This window comes from Dasypus novemcinctus, chromosome 22 (genome assembly GCF_030445035.2).
Source record: "Dasypus novemcinctus isolate mDasNov1 chromosome 22, mDasNov1.1.hap2, whole genome shotgun sequence".
In the NCBI taxonomy this organism is placed as follows: domain Eukaryota; kingdom Metazoa; phylum Chordata; class Mammalia; order Cingulata; family Dasypodidae; genus Dasypus; species Dasypus novemcinctus.
In genome coordinates, this window is record NC_080694.1 from 46,185,283 (window position 1) to 46,205,322 (window position 20,040).

Consider the following 20,040-nt stretch of genomic DNA (forward strand, 5'->3'; position numbering starts at 1 on the left):
ATATAAATGTTTATAATGGTTGTTTGTTACTGCCAAAAATCTGGAAATAACCCAGATGTTCAAGTGGGGACTGGATAAGCAAACTGCTGTTCCTAATACAACCAGCAATAAAAAGGACAGCACTAGCAACACAAGCACTGACACAGATGAAATCTTAAGTGCATTATGCTATGTCAAAGAAGCCAGACTTCAGAGTAATGGCTTTTCTCAAAAGCACAAATACGGTATGACTGTGTTACTATGACCTAAATATACTGTGTAACATACTGCATGATTCCATCAATATAAAATGTAAATAAAAATCAATTTATAAGGAAATTTTTAAAAAAGGTCATGGCTTTTACTGTACCGTATGATTTCATTTATATGACATTCTGGAAGTGGCTAAACTATATATATAGAGAAAACCAATCAGGAGTTGCTAGGGGGTAGGGGTTGGAAGGGTTATCTACAGAGTTGCATGGGGCAATTTCTGAGGGTAACAAAACTGTTTTATATACTGACTCTGCTGGTGGGCACATTTCCCTATGCATCTGTCAATCACAGCCTGAGGCAGGTTAGTTTAGGGAGAGGGAAAACATGGCCGCCAGACAGGTGCCATGAAACCCACCTGGGAGCCCCTAAGGGAAAGACCCCCGAGGTCCTGGCTGCGAGATCCCATTTGGAACAAGACTGGAATGAGATACTGTTCAGGGTCAAGGGGGAAAGGCCTCACCATTGGCCCCCTGAGAACTGGCAAGTGGGGTAACCAATCAGCACAGCAAACAGCTGGGGCCCCTGCCCATTAAGCAGAGGGAGGAGTAAAAGTGGGGCCCCCAGGCACGCGTGCAGCACCCCCACCGGCCACGCCTTGGGCCGTGTACTTTTCTCATTTTCTTGTTTCTTAATAAACTCTTTATTCCCTTGCCTACCCTATGGCATGCCCTTAAATTATTTTATGCAGCATAAGCCAAGAACCTAGAAACCCAGAACCCAGAGCTTTCCACCAGCAGAATTGTACACTAAAAAGGGTAAATTTACTACTGCATGTAAAATACACCTTAATTTTTTAAATGAAAGGGGAAAAAAAGAAATGGGGGATCCTGGCAACAAAAATACAAGATTGAAGAATTATGTAGGAGTCAGTCCTATTATGAAGGAACCTTACAGAAGACTTTTCGAATTTATCCTCAAAGCAACAGGCGTGGCATATGCTCTCAAGAAGGGGACAAACACTTTTCAGTTCAGTATGAGAAAGAACACAAGGAAAAAAAACAAGGAGCAATCAGGAGAACAATTAACCAGCCACTTCAGTAATTCAGGAGACAAACTGCCATTAAGGCAGTAAAGATGGACAATATGGGAAGTGGACTTGGCCCAGTGGTTAGGGCGTCCGTCTACCACATGGGAGGTCCGCGGTTCAAACCCCGGGCCTCCTTGACCCGTGTGGAGCTGGCCCATGCGCAGTGCTGATGCGCGCAAGTAGTGCCCTGCCACGCAGGGGTGTCCCCCGCATAGGGGAGCCCCAGGTGCAAGGAGTGCACCCCATAAGGAGAGCCGCCCAGCGCAAAAGAAAATGCAGCCTGCCCAGGAATGGTGCTGCCCACACGGAGAGCTGACACAACAAGATGACGCAACAAAAAGAGACACAGATTCCTGTGCCACTGACGATAACAACAGAAGCGGACAAAGAACACGCAGCAAATGGACACAGAGAACAGACAACCAGGGCAGGGTGGGAGAAGGGGAGAGATATAAATAAAATAAATCTTTTTTTTAAAAAAAAAAAGATGGACAATAAAAGTTGGAGGTAGGAAATTTTCAAATTCCCAGCAATAGTGAAACCACAAACCAGGATGGTTTTTGGTGAAAAAAGAATTTTAAACAAGATAAATCTGCAATGCCTGTGGGACATTCAAATACAAACATTTGTTTAGATGCATTGGTCTGTAGCTCAATGGAATAACCTGAGCTATAGCTTCAGATCTGAGAAATCATCATAGCATTTGCAGCCATGAAAATGTATCATTAAGACCATAGAAAGATAATACATGTAGAGTGCAAGGTAAAGAGAAGCTAGAGCGGGGGTTCTTAACCTTTTCTGTTCCACTGACTGACCCCTCTGCCAGTCAGTGAAAACCATAGACCCTTTACTAAGCCCACACTATACTGTGTATTATATAAAAACATATATATCACACCCACATCAACACGTCCCCACAAAAATCATGTTTCTTTGAATTTCAATTCAAGCTCACTGGCCGAGACAATCATCCCAGGCAACATCAGTATTATGGAGTTGATGGTATAACCTGAAGTATACAAAGAACCGGGAGAGAGCTGTATAAAGAAAACTGCTTTAGGAACAGCCAGAGAAGCCGTGGTGCTCCTGGCTCCTCCCCCTCCCAAGGGAACAAAGTAACCCTTAGGCGCATAGGAGGCTGGTATGTTGGTACCAATCTACTGGATGACACCCTGAAAGACCCAACCAGGAAAAGTGTCTTGGCCTCACCCTCCCAGAACTTTCCCCGCAGGCAGAAGCAGATTTTGGATAGCTAAAGCAGAGTAAGAAATAATTAAATAAGAGCTGCCTGGTCACCTGCTTTAGGTCATACAATAAAGTACCCTGGAGGGAAAGTATTTCACTGGGAGTAGAGGAGGAATTCCAATTCCTATAAATAGGGGTATTCCTTAGGCCACGAGCAAGCAAAAGCCCAGGAAAGGACCCAGGCTTAGAAAAGATTAAGAGAACCATGTGCCTCATATATACTTTGGGCTGATCTCCTTGACAGAAAAGCTAAAGTCTGTAAAAGAGCACCAGCCAAAGCAGAGACAATCTGCAAAGACTGTGAAAGGAGTTAGTTGCACTGGCTTGTTTATTTTTAGTAGCTCCTAATACCCAGGGAAATCTCTGTCATATCAAAAGCTAGACACAAACTTAAAGAACAGACAGCTAAGGGAGTAAATCCCGGAATTAACACCTTAAAAATTAAAATGTCCATTGTGCAACAAGAGATAAGACCAAGAGGAAATGATAGCCATCCAGAGGAAGATGATAAAAATCCAGAAACATCTGTGAAGAACAGATTTTGACATACCCAAACAAAAACTTTTAAATGTGATCCTCAGTATGATAATGGATATAAAGGAAAACAAAGAGAAAGAACTAAAGGATATCAAGAAAATAATGAATAAATAATGAGAGTCTTAATAAAGAGTGAAATTTTACAAAGGACCCAAACAGACATACAGCAGGTGAAAATCACAAAAATTGGAATGAAAATTTCCATAGAGGGTTTCAAAAGCAGACTGGAGCTGCCAGAAGAAAGAATCACTGATCTCAAACAAAAGACAATTGAAATGATTCAGGCTGAAGAAAAAGAAAAAAAGAGGAAAAAAGCAAACAGAGCCTAAGAGACTGTGGGACCCCATCAAGTGACCAATGTACACATGATGGGAAACCCAGAAGCAAAAGAAAGAGAGAAATATTGAGAGAAATAACAGCACAAAAGCTCCCAAACTGAACAAAAGATGTGACTAGCATATTCAAGAATCCCAACAGACCCCAAACAGAATAAATGCAAAAGAACCAAGCCCAGATACAGAGCAGACAAACTATCAAATATTAAGGAAAAAAAGAGTTGCAAGAGAAAAGCAATGTGTTAGGCACAAGGGAACCCTAATAAAATGCAAAGCTGACTTCTCATTAAAAACTAAGGAGGCATGAAGGCAGATCTGGGATGAAATATTTATTGTGCTTGAAAGAAAACAATTGCCAAAAAATAATTCTACCCTGATGAGACTATCTTTCAAAAACGATGGGGAAATTTAAGACATTCCCAGATAAACGAAAGCTGAGGGCCGCACACACGGACAGCTGACACAGCAAGATGACGCAACAACGAAGACACAGATTCCCGCGCCGCTGACAACAACAGAAGCGGACAAGAACAAGAACACGCAGCAAATGGGTGGGGGGAGAAATAAATAAAATAAATCTTTAAAAAAAAAACAAACAAAGCTGAGGAAGTTCACCCATGACACCAGCCTTTACAAGTGATGCCACAGGGAGTCTCCCAACAGGGGCAGACCTGGAAAGTTCACAAACATGTGGAAATTAAACAGAACACACAACCAACCAACGGGTCGAAGAAGAAGTAAAAAAAGGAGATCAGGAAATAATTTCAGGGAAACTAAAATGAAAAAACAACAAATCAAAACTTACAGGTTGCAGCAAAAGCAAAGATGAGAAGGAAATTTATAGCTCTAAATGCTTATACTAAAAAAGAAAACTGAAGGATATAGAAAACAAAGAAAAAACTAAAGGCAAAAGGAAGTGAAGCAAGGAAAAAAGAGTAGAGCAAAGATAAATGAAACAGATTGAATGAAACCAAAAGTTGGTTCTTTGAAAAGATCAATAAAAACTGACACTTTTACATATGATCTTTGCCAAAAGGTCAAGAAGTGATGAAATCAACAAATCTTTAGCTAATCTGACAAAGAAAAAAGGAGAGAGGACACAATTTTATTTCTAAAATTAGAAATAAAAGGGAGGGATATTATTACCAACTCCATAGAAAAAATGACTGTAAGAGAACACTATGAACAACTGTACACCAACAAATTAGATAACCTGGATGAAATGGGCAAATTCCTAGAAACACACAAACTACCTACACTAAATCGGAAGCAACATTAAAAATGTCCCACAGAGAAGCGGATGTGGCTCAAGCGATTAGGCTCCTGCCTACCATGTAGGAAGGCCATGGTTTGTTTCCTGGAGTCTCCTAAAGAAATAAAAGAAGATGAACATGGGAAGCGGCTGTGGCTCAATCAGTTGGGCTCCCATCTACCATATGGGAGGCCCTGGTTTTGTGACCCAGGGTCTCCTTGTGAAGGCAGGCTCGCCCACAGGCTGCGGAGAGCAGATTCAGCAAGGTGACGCAACAAAAAGGGAGACAAGTAAAAACACAGAAGAGCACACAGCGAATGGACAGAGAGCAAAAATAACAAGCAAGCTGCAATGTGGCGGGGGGGAGGGGGGGATAAGTAAAAAAAATAAAAATAAATACAAACACACAGAAGAATGCACAGTGAATGGACACAGAGAGCAGATAGCAAGCCAGCTGCGGTGGGGGAGTGGGGGGTGGATAAGAAAATATTAAAAAAAGAAGAACAGACACAGCAAGCGCAAACAAGGGGGTGGGGAGAAATAAATCTTTAAAAAAAAAAAAAAAAAAAAAACTTCCCACAAAGAAAAGGCCAGGACCAGTTGGTTTTACTGGAGAATTTTACCAAACATTCCAAGAAAAATTAACACCATTCCTACTCAAACACTTCCAAACAAATGAAGAGGAAAGAACACGTCCTAAAAGAATTAACACCATTCCTACTCAAACACTTGAACAAATGAAGAAGAAAGAACACTTCCTAACTTATTTTATGAGGCCAACATCACCCTAATACCAAAGCCACATGACACAAGAAAAATTAGACCAATATTCTTTTTTGATTTAAAAAAAAAAACTGATAAACTCATGCTTAGAAAACTAAGAACAGAAGGAAACTTCCTCTGCATGATAAAAGGACATATATGAAAATCCACCGCTAACTTCATAATCAATGGTAAAACTCTGAAAGCGTTCTCTCTATGATCAGGAACAGGATGTGGATGTCCACTGTCACTACTGTTAGTCAACATTTTACTGGTAGTTCTACTGAGAGCAATTAGGCAAGAAATAAAAGCCATTCTAACAGGAAAGAAAGTAAAGCTTTCTTATTTTCAGATGGCATGAGCCTCCATAGAGAAAACCCTGAGAAACCTGCAACTAGAGGACTAAGCTAACTAGAGCTAATAAATTCAGCCAACTGGTGGGGTACAAGGTCAACACCCAAAATCAGTAGTGTTCATATATATTATATTAGCAGCAAACAATCTGAGAGGAAACCAAGAAAAAATTCCATTTACAACAGCAATTAAAAATCTAATATCTATGAATAAATTTAACCAAGGAATAACTTACTTAACATATACATGGAAAACTACAAAATACTGCTAAAAGATCAAAGAAGGCCTAAATAAATGGAAGGACATTCTATCTTCATCAATTGCTAGGCTAAATATCATTAAGATGTAATACTACCTGAAATAATTTATAGATTCAATGCAATTCCAATCAAAATTCTAACAGCCTTCTTTGCAGAAATGGAAAACCAAATCATCAACTTTATATGGAGGAATAAGGGGCCCTGAAGAGCCACAACCATCTTGAAAAAGAAGAATGAAGTTCGAGGATTCACACTTCCCAATATTAAAATTTACCGCAAAGCTATATTAATCAAAACAGCTTAGTACTGGCACAAGGACAGACATACAGACTTACGGAATTGAACTGAGAGTTCACAAATAACCCCTCACAGCTATGGCCAACTGAGCTTTGACAAGAATGTCAAGTCTATTCAATGGGGAAAGAATAGTCTCCTTAAAAAACAGTGCAGAGAAAGCTGGATAGCCACGTGGAGAAGAATATACACACCATAAATAAAAATGGATCAAAGACCATTTGGATCGAAGACCAAATATGAATAGCAAACCATAAACCTCCTAGAAGAAAACACAAAGCATCTTCAGGACTGTGGGTTAGGCAAATGGTTTCTCAGACTTTATACTAAAACAAAACCATGAACAACAAAAGAAAAAATGAATAAATGGGACATCATCAAAATGTAAAACTACTGTGCAAAAGACTTCATCATGAAAGTAAAAGGTAAACCTACAGAATATTTGGAAACCACATGTCCAAATAGGGTGTAATATCCAGAATATGTATAGAAATCTTACAACTCAACAACAAAGACAACCCAATTTAAAAAATGGGTGAAAAGACTTGAATAGATATTTCTCCAAAGATACACAAATGGCCAAAAGACACATGAAAAGATGCTCAACTTCATTAGCTATTATGGAAACACAAATCGAAACCACAATGAGATATCATTTCACACCCACTAGAATGGTTACTAATAAAAATATAGAAAACAACACGCGTGGGAGAGGATGTGGAGAAATAGAAACACTCGTCCATTGTTGGTGGGAATGTAAAATGGCCTATGGAAAATGGTTTGGTGGTTCCTCAGAAAGAAGTACAGAATTCCCATATGACCAAGCAAATCCCACTTCTATGTATATACTAAAAAGAAAATGAAAGCAGGGACTTAAACTGGTATTTGCCTACTGATGACCATAGTAGCATTATTCACAAATGCCAAAAGAAGCAGCAACCCAAGGGTCCATCAACCAATAAATGGATTAACAAAATGTCATATAGATATACAAAAGATTATTATTCAGCAGTAAAAACAAATACAGTTCTCATACATGCCAGGACAGGGATGAGCCTTGAACACATCCCGTTGAGTGAAATAAACCACACACAAATGGACAAATATTGTACGATCTCACTGATATAAATAATTAGAATTAGCAAATTCCCACTCAGAAACTAGAATACAGGTTCTGGGGGCCTAGTTGGGGGTAGAGAATGAGAAAATGCTTAATTGGTATAGAATTTCTGTTTGGGGTAACGGAAAAGTTTTGGTAACGAATGATGTAGTTATAGCAGCACAGAAATGTGGATGTAATTAACACCAATGAATTATATACTTGAAGTGGTTAAAAGGGAAATTTTAGATAAAATTACTAGATAAAAATGAAATAAACAAAACCTTAGTACTGCACAATACAATGAACCTTAATGCAAATTAGGGTTAATATTACAGTAATAATATTCTTTCATCCATTGTAACAAAGATACCACATTGATGGAATGCATTAATAATAGGAAAAATATGGAAATTCTATTTTCTGCATGATTTTTCTGTAAACCTACAGCTACTCTAATTTTAAAAAGTAAAAGATTATGGTTCCCATCACTCTTTCATGTAATACAAAACAGTTTAAAATATATATATATAATTAAATTTCAAGGCTTTACTTCCTACTTGCCAAATTGTTGACGTTGAGAATATTTAGCAAATGAAGTACAAGGAATAAACCTACTAAATACACTTACTTTGTCAATTAAACACGGGAGGAATGCTAAGAGGGGTTAAATGGTACAGTTCAAATACAGGTTGTGGCAGTGTGATATTATTTATGAATTCCTCAAAAATTTTGTATTAGGTTTGTAAACTGATTTGTTCCTCCGGGTGTGGTATCTTCAGATTGTATTAAATACAGAAGTTCCACATTTACTTGATTAAATCAAGATTAGGACTTTGATTCAATTACATCAGTAGGGCATGACTCAGGATTGTGTCCCCAGCCCCTTGGTGGGCTGACAGACAATCACTCAAGAGGAAACAGAAGAAGATATGAAGAAGAGAGAAGTTCCTACAGCTGAGATCAGAAGAAGCTGGGCCCATGGAGCCTTAAGAGGGAGGAAGGAAGGAGAGATCACCCACCATCTTGTTTCAACACATGGCAACTGACTTTAGTGAAAAATCAACCTTGAGATGGACTCTAGGGCTTTGTAACTGTAAGCTTTTACCCCATTTCCCTTAATAAAAGCCAACAGATTTCTGGTATGTGGCATCAGCACCCCTCTTAGCTGACTAATAGTTATCTTATCCACAAAGCCCAAGGGCTTCACCTTAGTAGCTGGACAAATGATCCTATGGCTGCTTTCACAAATCCTTGATACCACAATGTAGTTATCAGGAAATACCACTGGATAGGAAATCCAATGATTCTGGGTATCTTAACCAGAGATATACTCCAAAATGCCTATCTTGCCCAAGCTCTACTTCTGAAAATTCTGATTTAGAGACTTTGGGATAGGGCCCAAACTACTTTAATAGTCCCATAAATAAGTCTTATGTCCTCCCCAAAACAACTAACTCTGATCTGAAAGGCAATGATCTAAAAGTTGATTCCAGGGTCTAGCATGGAGTTCTGACCTGGAAGATTCTAAATCTCATCATAACCCTGGGAATCTCCTCCAACTGAGAGCATACATACATACATTATCCAACAAAAACCCAGACTTCTAAGTCCCAACCCCTGTAAAACACCCATGAATCAACTACTGGCTTGTGTTAACTAGCTTTGAAAAGAATTAACTTCTCAACAGATTTCAGGAAAAGAGAGTATAAGAAAATGAGTTGGGGAGTTAAGCACCTGCTTCCCATGTATGAGATCACAGGTTTGATCCCCACTATCTCCTAAAAAAACAAACAACCAACTCTCATTGGGGAGTGGAAGTAGCTCAGGGGTTGAATGCCCACTTCCCACGTACAAGGTCCTTGGTTCAATCCTCGGTACCTCCTTTAAAAAAAAAGTCATCGTCCCCCCCCTCCCCTTTTTTTAACGAATAAATTTTACTGATACATATTATTAAAGCATAACAATTCATCCAAAATATACAAACAATGGTACTTGGTATGGTATTTTTTAATCCCAATTCTCTGATCTAATGACAAACCTACCAGAAAATCTTAATATCACCAGCTCAAGTTTTATATTCAGCTAGTATTTAAGCAGAACCAGATCAAATCTACTATATTGGAATATTCAGATTCCACTTTTCCAATTGCCAAAATTCCATTTTATCATAAGCACTATAAATAAAAGCAAAAGTATTTATCCACAACTAGCAAGCAATTTTCTCACCAAATTTTACACTTACCCATCTCTTCCCTTACTGACAATTTTTACTTCAAAATAATATATCCCACAGGCTGCTGGTATTGGATGTGTGGCACGAACTGATGCAGCATCCTTTGGGGTTTTGCCATGACCTGCACATGAAATTGGAAGGAAAAACAGCAAATGAGATATTGAAATGAAAATCTGAACAAACAATTCAGGAGCAAATATGGCCTTTGGAATTATATGTACATTTGTGCTCCCATCAGTTCACATAATTAAGGACTTAATGAAAAATTCCTTATCACAATTAATCCAAAAAAGCAAAACAGCCCAAGTTAACTAAAGAACTCTTTACACATAGGGGAGCGGATGTAGCTCAACTGGTTGAGTGTCTGCTTCCCATGCATGAGGTCCTGGGTTTGATCCCTAGTACTGCCGAGGGAAAGGAAAAAAAAAAAAAAGAACTCTTTACACTATTACTAGTTCTAAAGATTTCAGATGGAAGCTAGTAACCCTTTAGGCAAATTAAATAACTTCGGGTAGACTATATTTTTAGAGATAAATAGCTATATTGGAAGAACATAAGAAAATGATCTTAATTTTATCATAACTAAATCCACATATAATTTATAAAACTCCTGTATACTCTTTTGCAAAAAAGTCTGCCTTTTTAAAGCAGAAGCATCTGTAATACAAAATATATTTTTAAAGGAAATTTTACAGTTAGATTGAACTAGAAAAAAGCTTTCTTACTTTATGAATTCAATTTTGTTCTTTTACTATAGTTCTTATTAATTCTATTCAAAGGTTGATTCCATAAAATTTCTTTAGTCCATTACAGTCTATTCAGAAATATATCTAATCACTACTTGTATTCTGTTTGTTTTTTAAGAAAGGAAGTAACACCATACCATACCATTGCTGGTATTTCAGGAAGGCTGTTAGATAATGGTTTTAAACCTTTTAAAATTAGCTGTTCCTCAATTCTAATCCCAGAGGTTTTTCTTCACTCACAACCACCGCCCTAGTCCCTAACCCAAGATACAAATTATGTTGAAACCCAGTGTTTGAACAAAATCACATGAGCAAGAGAAAATATGTCCATAAAACCACACAAGAACAAAAAAAGAAGTTGAAGTAGCACACCAGAAAGTACTCAGACTGTGAGACGAGTTTCCACAATCCCCAAAGGGACAGTATAAGAAACAAAATACTCTACACGCCATTATACAGGTGTTCCAGTTAGATCTGTTTCACCAAATACAAACATGTTTGTCCTTTACCTATACTATAAAAATTGCCTTCATGTGTAGCAACCAGAACGCCCCTTCTCAAATTTGTCATGATTGTTTTAAAACTAAATACCAAAAAAAAAAAAAGAAAAGAAAAAAAATTTTTAAAGGGTAGTGGGTATAGCTCAGCTTTACATGTATAAGGGTCCTGGGTTCAATCCCCCATACCTCCTAAATAAAAAACAAAAAAAAACTAAATACCTTTTTTAGTCAAAAATTTTATCTTAAGATATACAATAAGTGTCACACTCCAGTAAGATCACACCTTCTCTTACCATACACTTCATCAAACTACCAATTCATACTTTATCATTAAATATTTCACACTTGCAACACAAATCAGCACATGTCCACATGGGCCAAAAGAAATCGAATAAATTCTGCCACCCTTTCTTTTTATCTTTTCTTTTCTTTTCTTTTCTTCTTTTTTTTTTTTTTGGCCACTCCCATCTATTACCATGAAGTACGTGTTACTGGCAGAAACATGTTCTCAGCCTGGTGACCAAAGGTAAAAATGGAAAGAAACACCAATCTAGATACCCCAAAACTGCTTTAACACATTTAACAGGTTTACACTGTACTAATAAGCAGAAAAAATATATGTATATGGACACCCCTAAAAATATACTGTCATTTAAAAAATAGTTTGGAAGCTATTATCAAATGATTATTATTCTGACACATCTAAATTCTCAAATACCTTATGCTATCCAAAGTTAGCCTGCAGTCAAGGACACGTCTCTTTTAAATAAATATCTCAGCATTTAATAAATTATGGTTTCAACACCTTTTTCAGTAAAAGTGTGTTCAGGGAAGCAGATATGACTCAAACATTTGGGTTCTCGCTTACTACATGGGAGGTCCCTGGTTCGATTCCCAATGCCTCCTCAAGAGGACAGCAAGCTGGCGCAACAGGCAGGCACAGAGAACTGCCGCAATAAGAAGACGCAACAAGAGACCCGAGGAAAACTTAAAGAGAGATTCAATAAAGCAGGGAGCGGAGGTGGCTGAAGCAATTAAGCGCCTCTCTCCCACATTGGAGGTCCCGGGTTTTCGATTTCCGGTTACCCTAAGGAAATAAGGAAGATGAACAGTCACAAGTGCAAAACAATGAGTGGGTAGGGAGAGATAAATAAAAATAAAACTTCAAAGAAAAATATTTTAATTGTGTTCAAACAATTGAGTTGGCTGGGAAAAGGTCATGTAAACTAAATACATTCTTAAAAAATTAGACAGTTATAAGTACACCTAAAAGATAACCCTGATTAATCAGAAAAGTCCTAATCAACTAGATTTTGTTTACTTGGGTATTCTTTTTTTTTTTTCTTTTTGAGGGAAGTGGTCAAAACTTCTAGGCCTGAGGTAAATCTCAAGGTACACTTGATAAGTGTAAATGATAATAATAGTTAATACAGGACTTCCACGAAGACGGTGGGGACTAGAAAGACACCGGACTCTCTTCTCCAGAAAAACAGTTAGCAGTCAGGCTGAAACAGCTGGAGGGGATCTTCTGGGGCCTGGGACACCAGGCAAGGGCTGAACACCGCCCAGACGAGGGAGAAACGAGGGAGGGAAATGGAGACACTGAGCTGAGGGCAGTGGCTGCTGTGGCCGGCACCGCCGCCCACTAGAGACAGTGGAGAACTCTCGGGCCTCTAGGCCTGCGAATGCAGACTGGGGCGGGGGACAGGACCCAGGGATCCACCATCCCAGGAAAGGGAGAGAGGGACACGGCCTAAGGCTGACTCAGCCTCGGACCCACAAATTTGGGCTGCCATGTCCGGGCACGCTTCTGGCCGGTGGGGCTGCCACTGTTTGCTTGGTGGCTGGCAAGGGGCTAGAGATACGCACACCTCCCAGCCTCCTCCTCGACGACTAACAGGGACTGAATGTGAGGACTCAGAGGGGAGAAGAGGTATTTTCCACCCAGGAAAAGGAAAGGCTGGAGAACTGTCTCAGAGAAAGTTTGAATTACAAGGCTCACTGCCTCCAGACAGAAGGCTCTATCACAGAGATCCCATCTGTGGCCCAACAAATACACGCCTACCAAGCGTACTTTAGCGCCTACCAAGTCAGACCTAACTGAGAACTACCAAAGGGCACCATCTACTGGCAGACCAATGAAGTGCACTCAAGAAAATAAAAATGAGAGGCTTTTTCTGGCCTCTGTAGCCTACCTCCCCAAGGCCCTACGAAACAACTTAAAACCAAGGTCTTACTTGGTCTAGTGCCCAGTTTTGAGCAATCAGCAGGACAATCTTAACAATCCATGTGAAGCCAAGACTCAAAGGGCAATGGTAAAACACACTCTCTGGCTACTAAATCCCTACCAAAGAGAAAGACACTGAGCATCTGAGTGGACTAAATCCTAATCAGATGCCTAGATACCGGCAAAAAATCATGAGCGATACTAAGAAAATAAAAGACACAGCCCAAGAAAAGGAACATATCAAAGCCCCAGAAGAGATGCAGAATTTGAGAGAACTAATGAGCAAGATGCGCACAAATTTTGAAAATCAAATTAATGAGCTAAAAGACAACATGGTTAAAAAGATAAATGACATCAAGAAGACACTGAGAGAGCACAAAGAAAAATTTGAAATGCTGAACAGAAAAGTAAAAGAGTTCATGGGAATGAAAGACACCATAGTTAAGATCAAAAAACACATCTGAGAACCAGCAAGATGGTGGTGGAGTAAGGAGCTCCTAGAGTCAGCTCCTGCTACTGGGCAGTTAGCAAACACCCAGAGCTCTTCAGCTAGCTGAAGCACCTGTTTGGGGGCTCCAGAAGACCAGAAGAGCGTCCTGCAATGTCCTCCAAGGAGTGGAAGGAAGAGACTGCCTGTGTGCAGAGAAGACTTGTAGAAGGCTCCATGCCCCGGAGGCCGGTATTCATCCTCCACTGGAAGCACAAGCCGCCTTGGGAGCTGCTCCACGGCTGGAATTGAAAGCTCCACTTCCCAAAAACGGGGGAGGAAGAGACAGTTGGGCACCAATTTCAGCTATGATGGGTAAATTCAGTGGGCTACAGTAGGATCCTGAGAACAGCTAAGGTTTGAGCCTGTCCAAGTCAGAAAGAGGCCGGGAGTCGCCAGCTTAACTCCGTGCCTGGCACGAGGGGAAGCAGGGCTGACTGAGGATCCCAGTGCTGGGGGGACCGGCTTCTTCCATCCAGGTCAGAGTGCAGGTCTAGCCTAGGCCCCAGGGCCACCCCCAGCAGGTAGGAAGCTGCGGGGACTTGCGCCAGCCTCTCGGGGAAATTACCAGCCAAGCCGCAGAGGCTGGTGACTGTCCTACTCTGGCGGCACAAGCCACCCCAGGAGCTGTCCTGGGATGGGAATTGAGAGCTCCATTTCCCAGAAACAGGGGAGGAGGAGACAGTTGACTGCCGATTTGGGCTACTGATTGGCAGATTTGGCTGACTAAGAGATAACCCTGGGAACAGGGGGGTGTGAACCTGCCCAAGTCAGAAAGAAGCCAGGAGTCACCTTTCTGACTCCACCCCCAGCCTGAGGGGAAGCCGGGCTGACTGAAACTCTCAGTATCCCCAGGAACCAGTTTGTTTCAGCAGATCAGCCTGCAGCCCAAGCCTAGGCTTCAGCCCTGCCTCTGGTGGGGATGAGACTGAGTAGTCCTACACCAGCCTATAGAGGTAACTGCAGGGAACTTTGGCTGTCACAGACTGAGAATCGGAAGTCTACCAGGGCAACTGCAGTCATCTTGGACCCACATTGCATAGATTGCTGCCCACACCTGCAGCTCCACCCCCGCCCCAGGCAGAGGAGAACAGGAGGTGAAGCTTCATCAGTCTCTCTGGGCAACTACAGTCTAGGCCTGCACGTGGATGATTCCACTTATCTGTGACTCTGTCCCTACCCCAGCAAAGGAGAAAGCTGGAAGAAGTTTCATTGGTCCCTGGTGCAATGAGGGCAGTTTGAGCCTCCACAGCGTACAGCAGCAACTACACGCTCAGCTCCTACTGTATACAACCAGCAAGGGAGAAAGGATAGGAAGCCCTAAACAAAAGAGAAATACTGCACCCAGAAAAAATATTCTAGAAAGCCAGATGCGAAGACACGAACAAAAAGTTAAAATCTACACCAAGAATCAGGAAGCTATGACCCAGTTAAAAGAATAAGATAAGCCTCCAGATGACATAAAGGAGTTGAGACAACTAATCATAGATGTTCAAATAAATCTCCTCAATAAATTCAATGAGATGGCTAAAGAGATTAAGGATATTAAGAAGATGTTGTTTGAGCACAAAGAAGAATTTGAAAGCATACATAGAAAAATAGCATATCTTATGGGAATGAAAGGTGCAATCAATGAAATTTAAAACACATTGGAATCATATAATAGCAGATTTGAGGAGGCAGAAGAAAGGATTGGTGAGCTTGAAGACATGGCCTCTGAAAGTGAACATAGACAAAAAAAACAGATGAAAAAAGGAATGGAAAAAATTGAACAAGGTCTCAGGAACCTAAATGACAGCAAAAGGTGTGCAAACATACATGTCATGGGGGTCCCAAGAGAAGAGAAGGGAAAAGGGACAGAAGGAATATTTGAAGAGATTATGGTAGAAAGTTTCCCAACCCTATTGAAGGACATAGATATCCATGTCCAAGAAGCACAATGTACTCCCATCCGAAAAAATCCCAACAGACAAAGACACATACTCATCAGAATGTCAAATGCCAAAGACAAAGAGAGAATTCTAAGAGCAGCAAGAGAAAAGCAATGCATAACATATAAGGGATACCCAATAAAATTAAGTCCTGATTTCTCACCAGAAACCACGAAGGTGAGAAGACAGTGGTCTGATATATTTAAGATACTGCAAGAGAAAAACTTCCAGCCAAATCTTATATCCAGCAAGACTGTCTTTCAAAAATGAGAGCGAGATTAGAATATTCACAGATAAACAGAAACCGAGAGAATTTCTAAGCAAGAGACCAGATTTTCAAGAAATACTAAAGGGTGTGCCGGAGCCTGAAAAGAAAAGACAGGAGAGAGGGGCCCGGAAGAGAGTCTAGAAATGACGATTATATCAATAAAGTAACTAAAAGAGTCAAGAGTGGTGAAAATAAAATATGACCGATAAAAATCAAATAGTCAGGAATCAACTTAACCAATGATGCAGAGCACGTGTATTCAGAAAACTGCAACTCGATGTTAAAAGAAATCAAAAAAGTCTTAAATAATTGGAAGAACATTCTATGCTCATGGATTGAAAGACTAAATATCATTAAGATGTCAATTCTACTCAAATTGATACACAGTTTAATACAATTCTGATAAAAATCCCACTAGCATTAAAGAAAGAATTGAAACATGATCATTAAATTTATTTGGAAGGGTAAGGAGTCCTGAATAGCCAGAAACATCATAAAATGGAAAAGTGAGCCCTCATCTCCAGACTTTAAATCATAATACCTACCTAGAGTGGGAAAAACAGCATGTACTGGCCTAAAGACAGACACAATAGACCAATGGAACCAAATTTATGGTTCAGAAACAGACCCTCACAGGTATGGTCAAGTGATTTTTGACTAGCCTATCAAACTCACACAGCTTGGACAGAACAATCCATTCAACAAACGGTGCTGAGAGAATTGGATATCCAGAGCTGGAAGAAGGAAAAGAGGACCCCTATCTCACACCTTATCCAAAAATTAACTCAAAATGGATCAAAAAACTAAAAATGAAAGCAAGAAGCATAAAACTTCCAGAAGAAATTATTGGAAAATATCTTCAAGACCTGTTGGTAGGTGATGGATTCTTAAAGGAGACAAGAGGAGGACTGGGTGGACTACTGATGTTTAATGTATGTAGAAGTTTTAATCCGCTTTACTGTAAAGATGTGGAAATGTATGGAGTGGATGGTAACACACAGTGAGTAACAGCTGGTTTATAAGTGGAGATGTGACTGAAAATGGTAGTCTAGTTATGTAAATGCCAATTGACAGATGCTTGAGAATACTCTAGGAACTGGATAGCACAGTAAACCAAGAGGTGGGTGAGAATTGTAGTTGATGGTACAGATGCAAAAATGTCCTTTGTTAGCTAGAACAAATGTACCTCACTACCGCAGGGTGTTGGGAATGTGGAGAAGCATGGGAAGAATACAGCTGGAGTGATCTATGGACTGTGGTTAGTAGTAATAATATAATATTCTTGACATCTATGCAAACGATGTACTGTGTTGATACTGAGGCAATATGGAAAATGTGAGCCAAATGTACACTATGGACATGGCAATAATCAGATGATATTATTTTCTCTGTAGTAAATGACACACCACATTGTGTGGTGTTGTTTGGGAATTCTGCACATGTGCATGGCTATTTCATAAGTTTACAACTTTTGTCATAAAAAGAAGGTATTTAAAAAATAATAATAGCGTGGGTTGAGGGTAAAACTCACCAAATGTATTATAAGAACTATGATTAGTAGTAAGATTTTGACAGTGTTCTTTCATAGTTTGTAACAAACGTCTCATGACAATGCAAGGTGCTGGTGGAGGGTTGATGTATGAGACCCCTGTATGATGTTACACATGTTTGCTTTGTAAGTTGACAACTTTTATTATACACTTAATTGTTTATGTATGTTCATATATAAATGATGTAAAGATAATAACAGGATTGGTTGGGGAAAAAATACTTTGTTTAGTAGTAGTAATTTGACAATGTTCTTTAATCGTTAGTTAAAAGGTTTAATAACAATGCAAGTTATTGGTGGTAGAGTGAGTTAAGAAAGTCCTGTATGGTGTTATATATGTTTGTTTTGTAAGTTCACAACTATTACTATACACTTATTGTTTATGTATGTTTATGTGTGGGTGATATACTTCAATTAAAAAACACACACAAAAAACACATCTGAGGCATAGAAGAGCAGACTCGAAATGATACAAGAAAGAATGGGTGATATTGTAGACAAAGCAGCTAAAATTGGAGAGAGGAAAGAATAGAAAAACTTGAGCAGGGGCTCAGAGAGATGAATGACAACACAAAACACAACAACATACGTGTTATGCGAGTTCCAGAAGAAGAGAAGGGAAAAGGAGCAGAAAGAGTATTTGATGAAATAATAGCTGAAAATTTCCCAACTCTTGGGAAAGAAATGAACTTGTATGTCCAAGAAGCACACCATATCCCAATCAGAATAACTCCAAACAGACCTACTCCAAGACACATACTATTCAGAATGTCAAATGTTAAAGATGAAGAGAAAATTCTCAGAGCAGCAAGGTAGAAAAACGATCACATACAAGGGCCATCCAGTAAGACTTAGCTCAGATTTCTCTGCAGAAACCATGCAGGCAAGAAGACAGTGATATGATACAATTAGGATACTGAAAAAGTAAAACTGCCAGCCGAGAATTCTTTATCCAACAAAATGTCCTTCAACAAATGAAGGTGAATATAAAATATTCACAAACAAACAGAAACTAAGAGACTATGCAAAAATGGATCCACCTTTGCAGGAAATACCAAAGGAAGCCTCAGAAACTGAAGGAAAAAGAAAGGAGAGACAGGCTTGGAAGAGAGTATGAAAGAAAGGAGGACAGAAAGGATAACCAAGAGAGTAAAAAGAAAAAAATAAGATATGACATATGAAAACAAGAATAAAATGGAGAAAGTAAACAGTGTATTTACAGTAATATCACTGAATGTGAATGGATTAAACTCCCCAATGGAAAGATACAGGCTGACAGAATAGGAAAAAAAAAAAAAAACAAAAAACATGTGCCACTCGTATGGTGCTTAAAAGAAACTCAACTTAGACCAAAGGACAAACCAGCTGAAAGTGAAAGGCTGGGAAAAAATACTCCACGTAAATAGTAACCAGAAAAGAGCATGAGTAGCTCTACTAATATCAGACAAAACAGACTTTAAATGCAAAAAAGTTACAAGAGATACAGAAGGCCATTATATATATTAATAAAAGGGACAATCTACCAGGAAGATATAAAAGTCATAAATATCTATACACCTAACCAGGGTGCCCCAAAGCACATGATGCAAACTCTGGGAAGCCTGAAGGGAGAAAGAGACATCTCTACAATAATCGCTGGAGACTTCAACACCTCATATCATTAGACAGAAGATCAACAAGGAAACAGAGAACTTGAACAATATGATAAACGAGTTAGAACTAACAGCATCCAAACTCAGCAGGTCATACACTCTTCTCAAGTGCCCATGGATCTTTCTCCAGGATAGACCACATGTTAGGGCACAATGCAGCTCTCAATAAATATGAAAAGACTGAAATTATACAAAGCACCTTCTCTGATCATAATGGAAGGAAACTGAAAATCAGTAACAGACAAAAAAAAAAAGTAAATTTGCAAATGTGTGGAGGCCGAGCAACACACTCCTAAATTATCAGTGGGTCAAAGAAGAAACTGCAAGGGAAATCAGTAAATTTATTGAGACAAATGAAAACGAGAACTTATCAAAAACTTATGGGATATAGCAAAGGCAGTCTGAGGGAAATTTATAGCCCTAAATGCCTAAATTTAAAAAGAAGAAAGAGCTAAACTCAAAGATTTAACTGAACAACTAGAGAAACCAGAAAAAGAACAGGAAACCAATCCAAAAGCAAGGAGAAGGAAAGAAATAATAAAGATTAGAGCAGATATAAATGAAATTGAGAACAAAAAAAAAAAAAAAAGAGAGAAAATCAACAAAACCAAAAGCTGGTTCTTTGAGAAGATTAATAAAATTGACAACCCTCTAGCTAGACTAACAAAGAAAAAGAGAAAAGATGCAAATAAACACAATCAGAAATGAAAAGGAGGAATTTGAAATTGACCCCACAGAAATAAAAAGATCATAAGGGGACATTATGAGAAACTGTAGGCCAACAAACATGATCATCTCAACTGATGCAGAAAAGACATTCAACAAAATTCAGCATTCTTTTTTGATAAAAACACTTCAAAAGATAGGAATAGAATGAAAATTCCTCAATCTGATAAAAGGCATATATGAAAACCCAGAGCCAACATCATACTCAATCAGGAAAGATTGAAAACTATCCCTCTAAGATTGAGAACAAGACAAGGATGCCCACTGTCACCACTGTTATTCAATATTGTACTAGAAG

General features: G+C 39.2%; 1 protein-coding gene across 1 annotated transcript in view; it reads right to left on the minus strand.

Annotated features, from left to right (window-relative positions):
- RANBP9 (RAN binding protein 9) overlaps window positions 1-20,040 on the minus strand; it is a 115,281-nt gene that overhangs the window by 74,806 nt on the left and 20,435 nt on the right. The window contains exon 2 of the mRNA XM_058285237.2: window positions 9,666-9,777. Within this exon, the coding sequence (XP_058141220.1) occupies window positions 9,666-9,777 (112 nt within the window). The remainder of the gene's footprint in view (window positions 1-9,665; window positions 9,778-20,040) is intronic.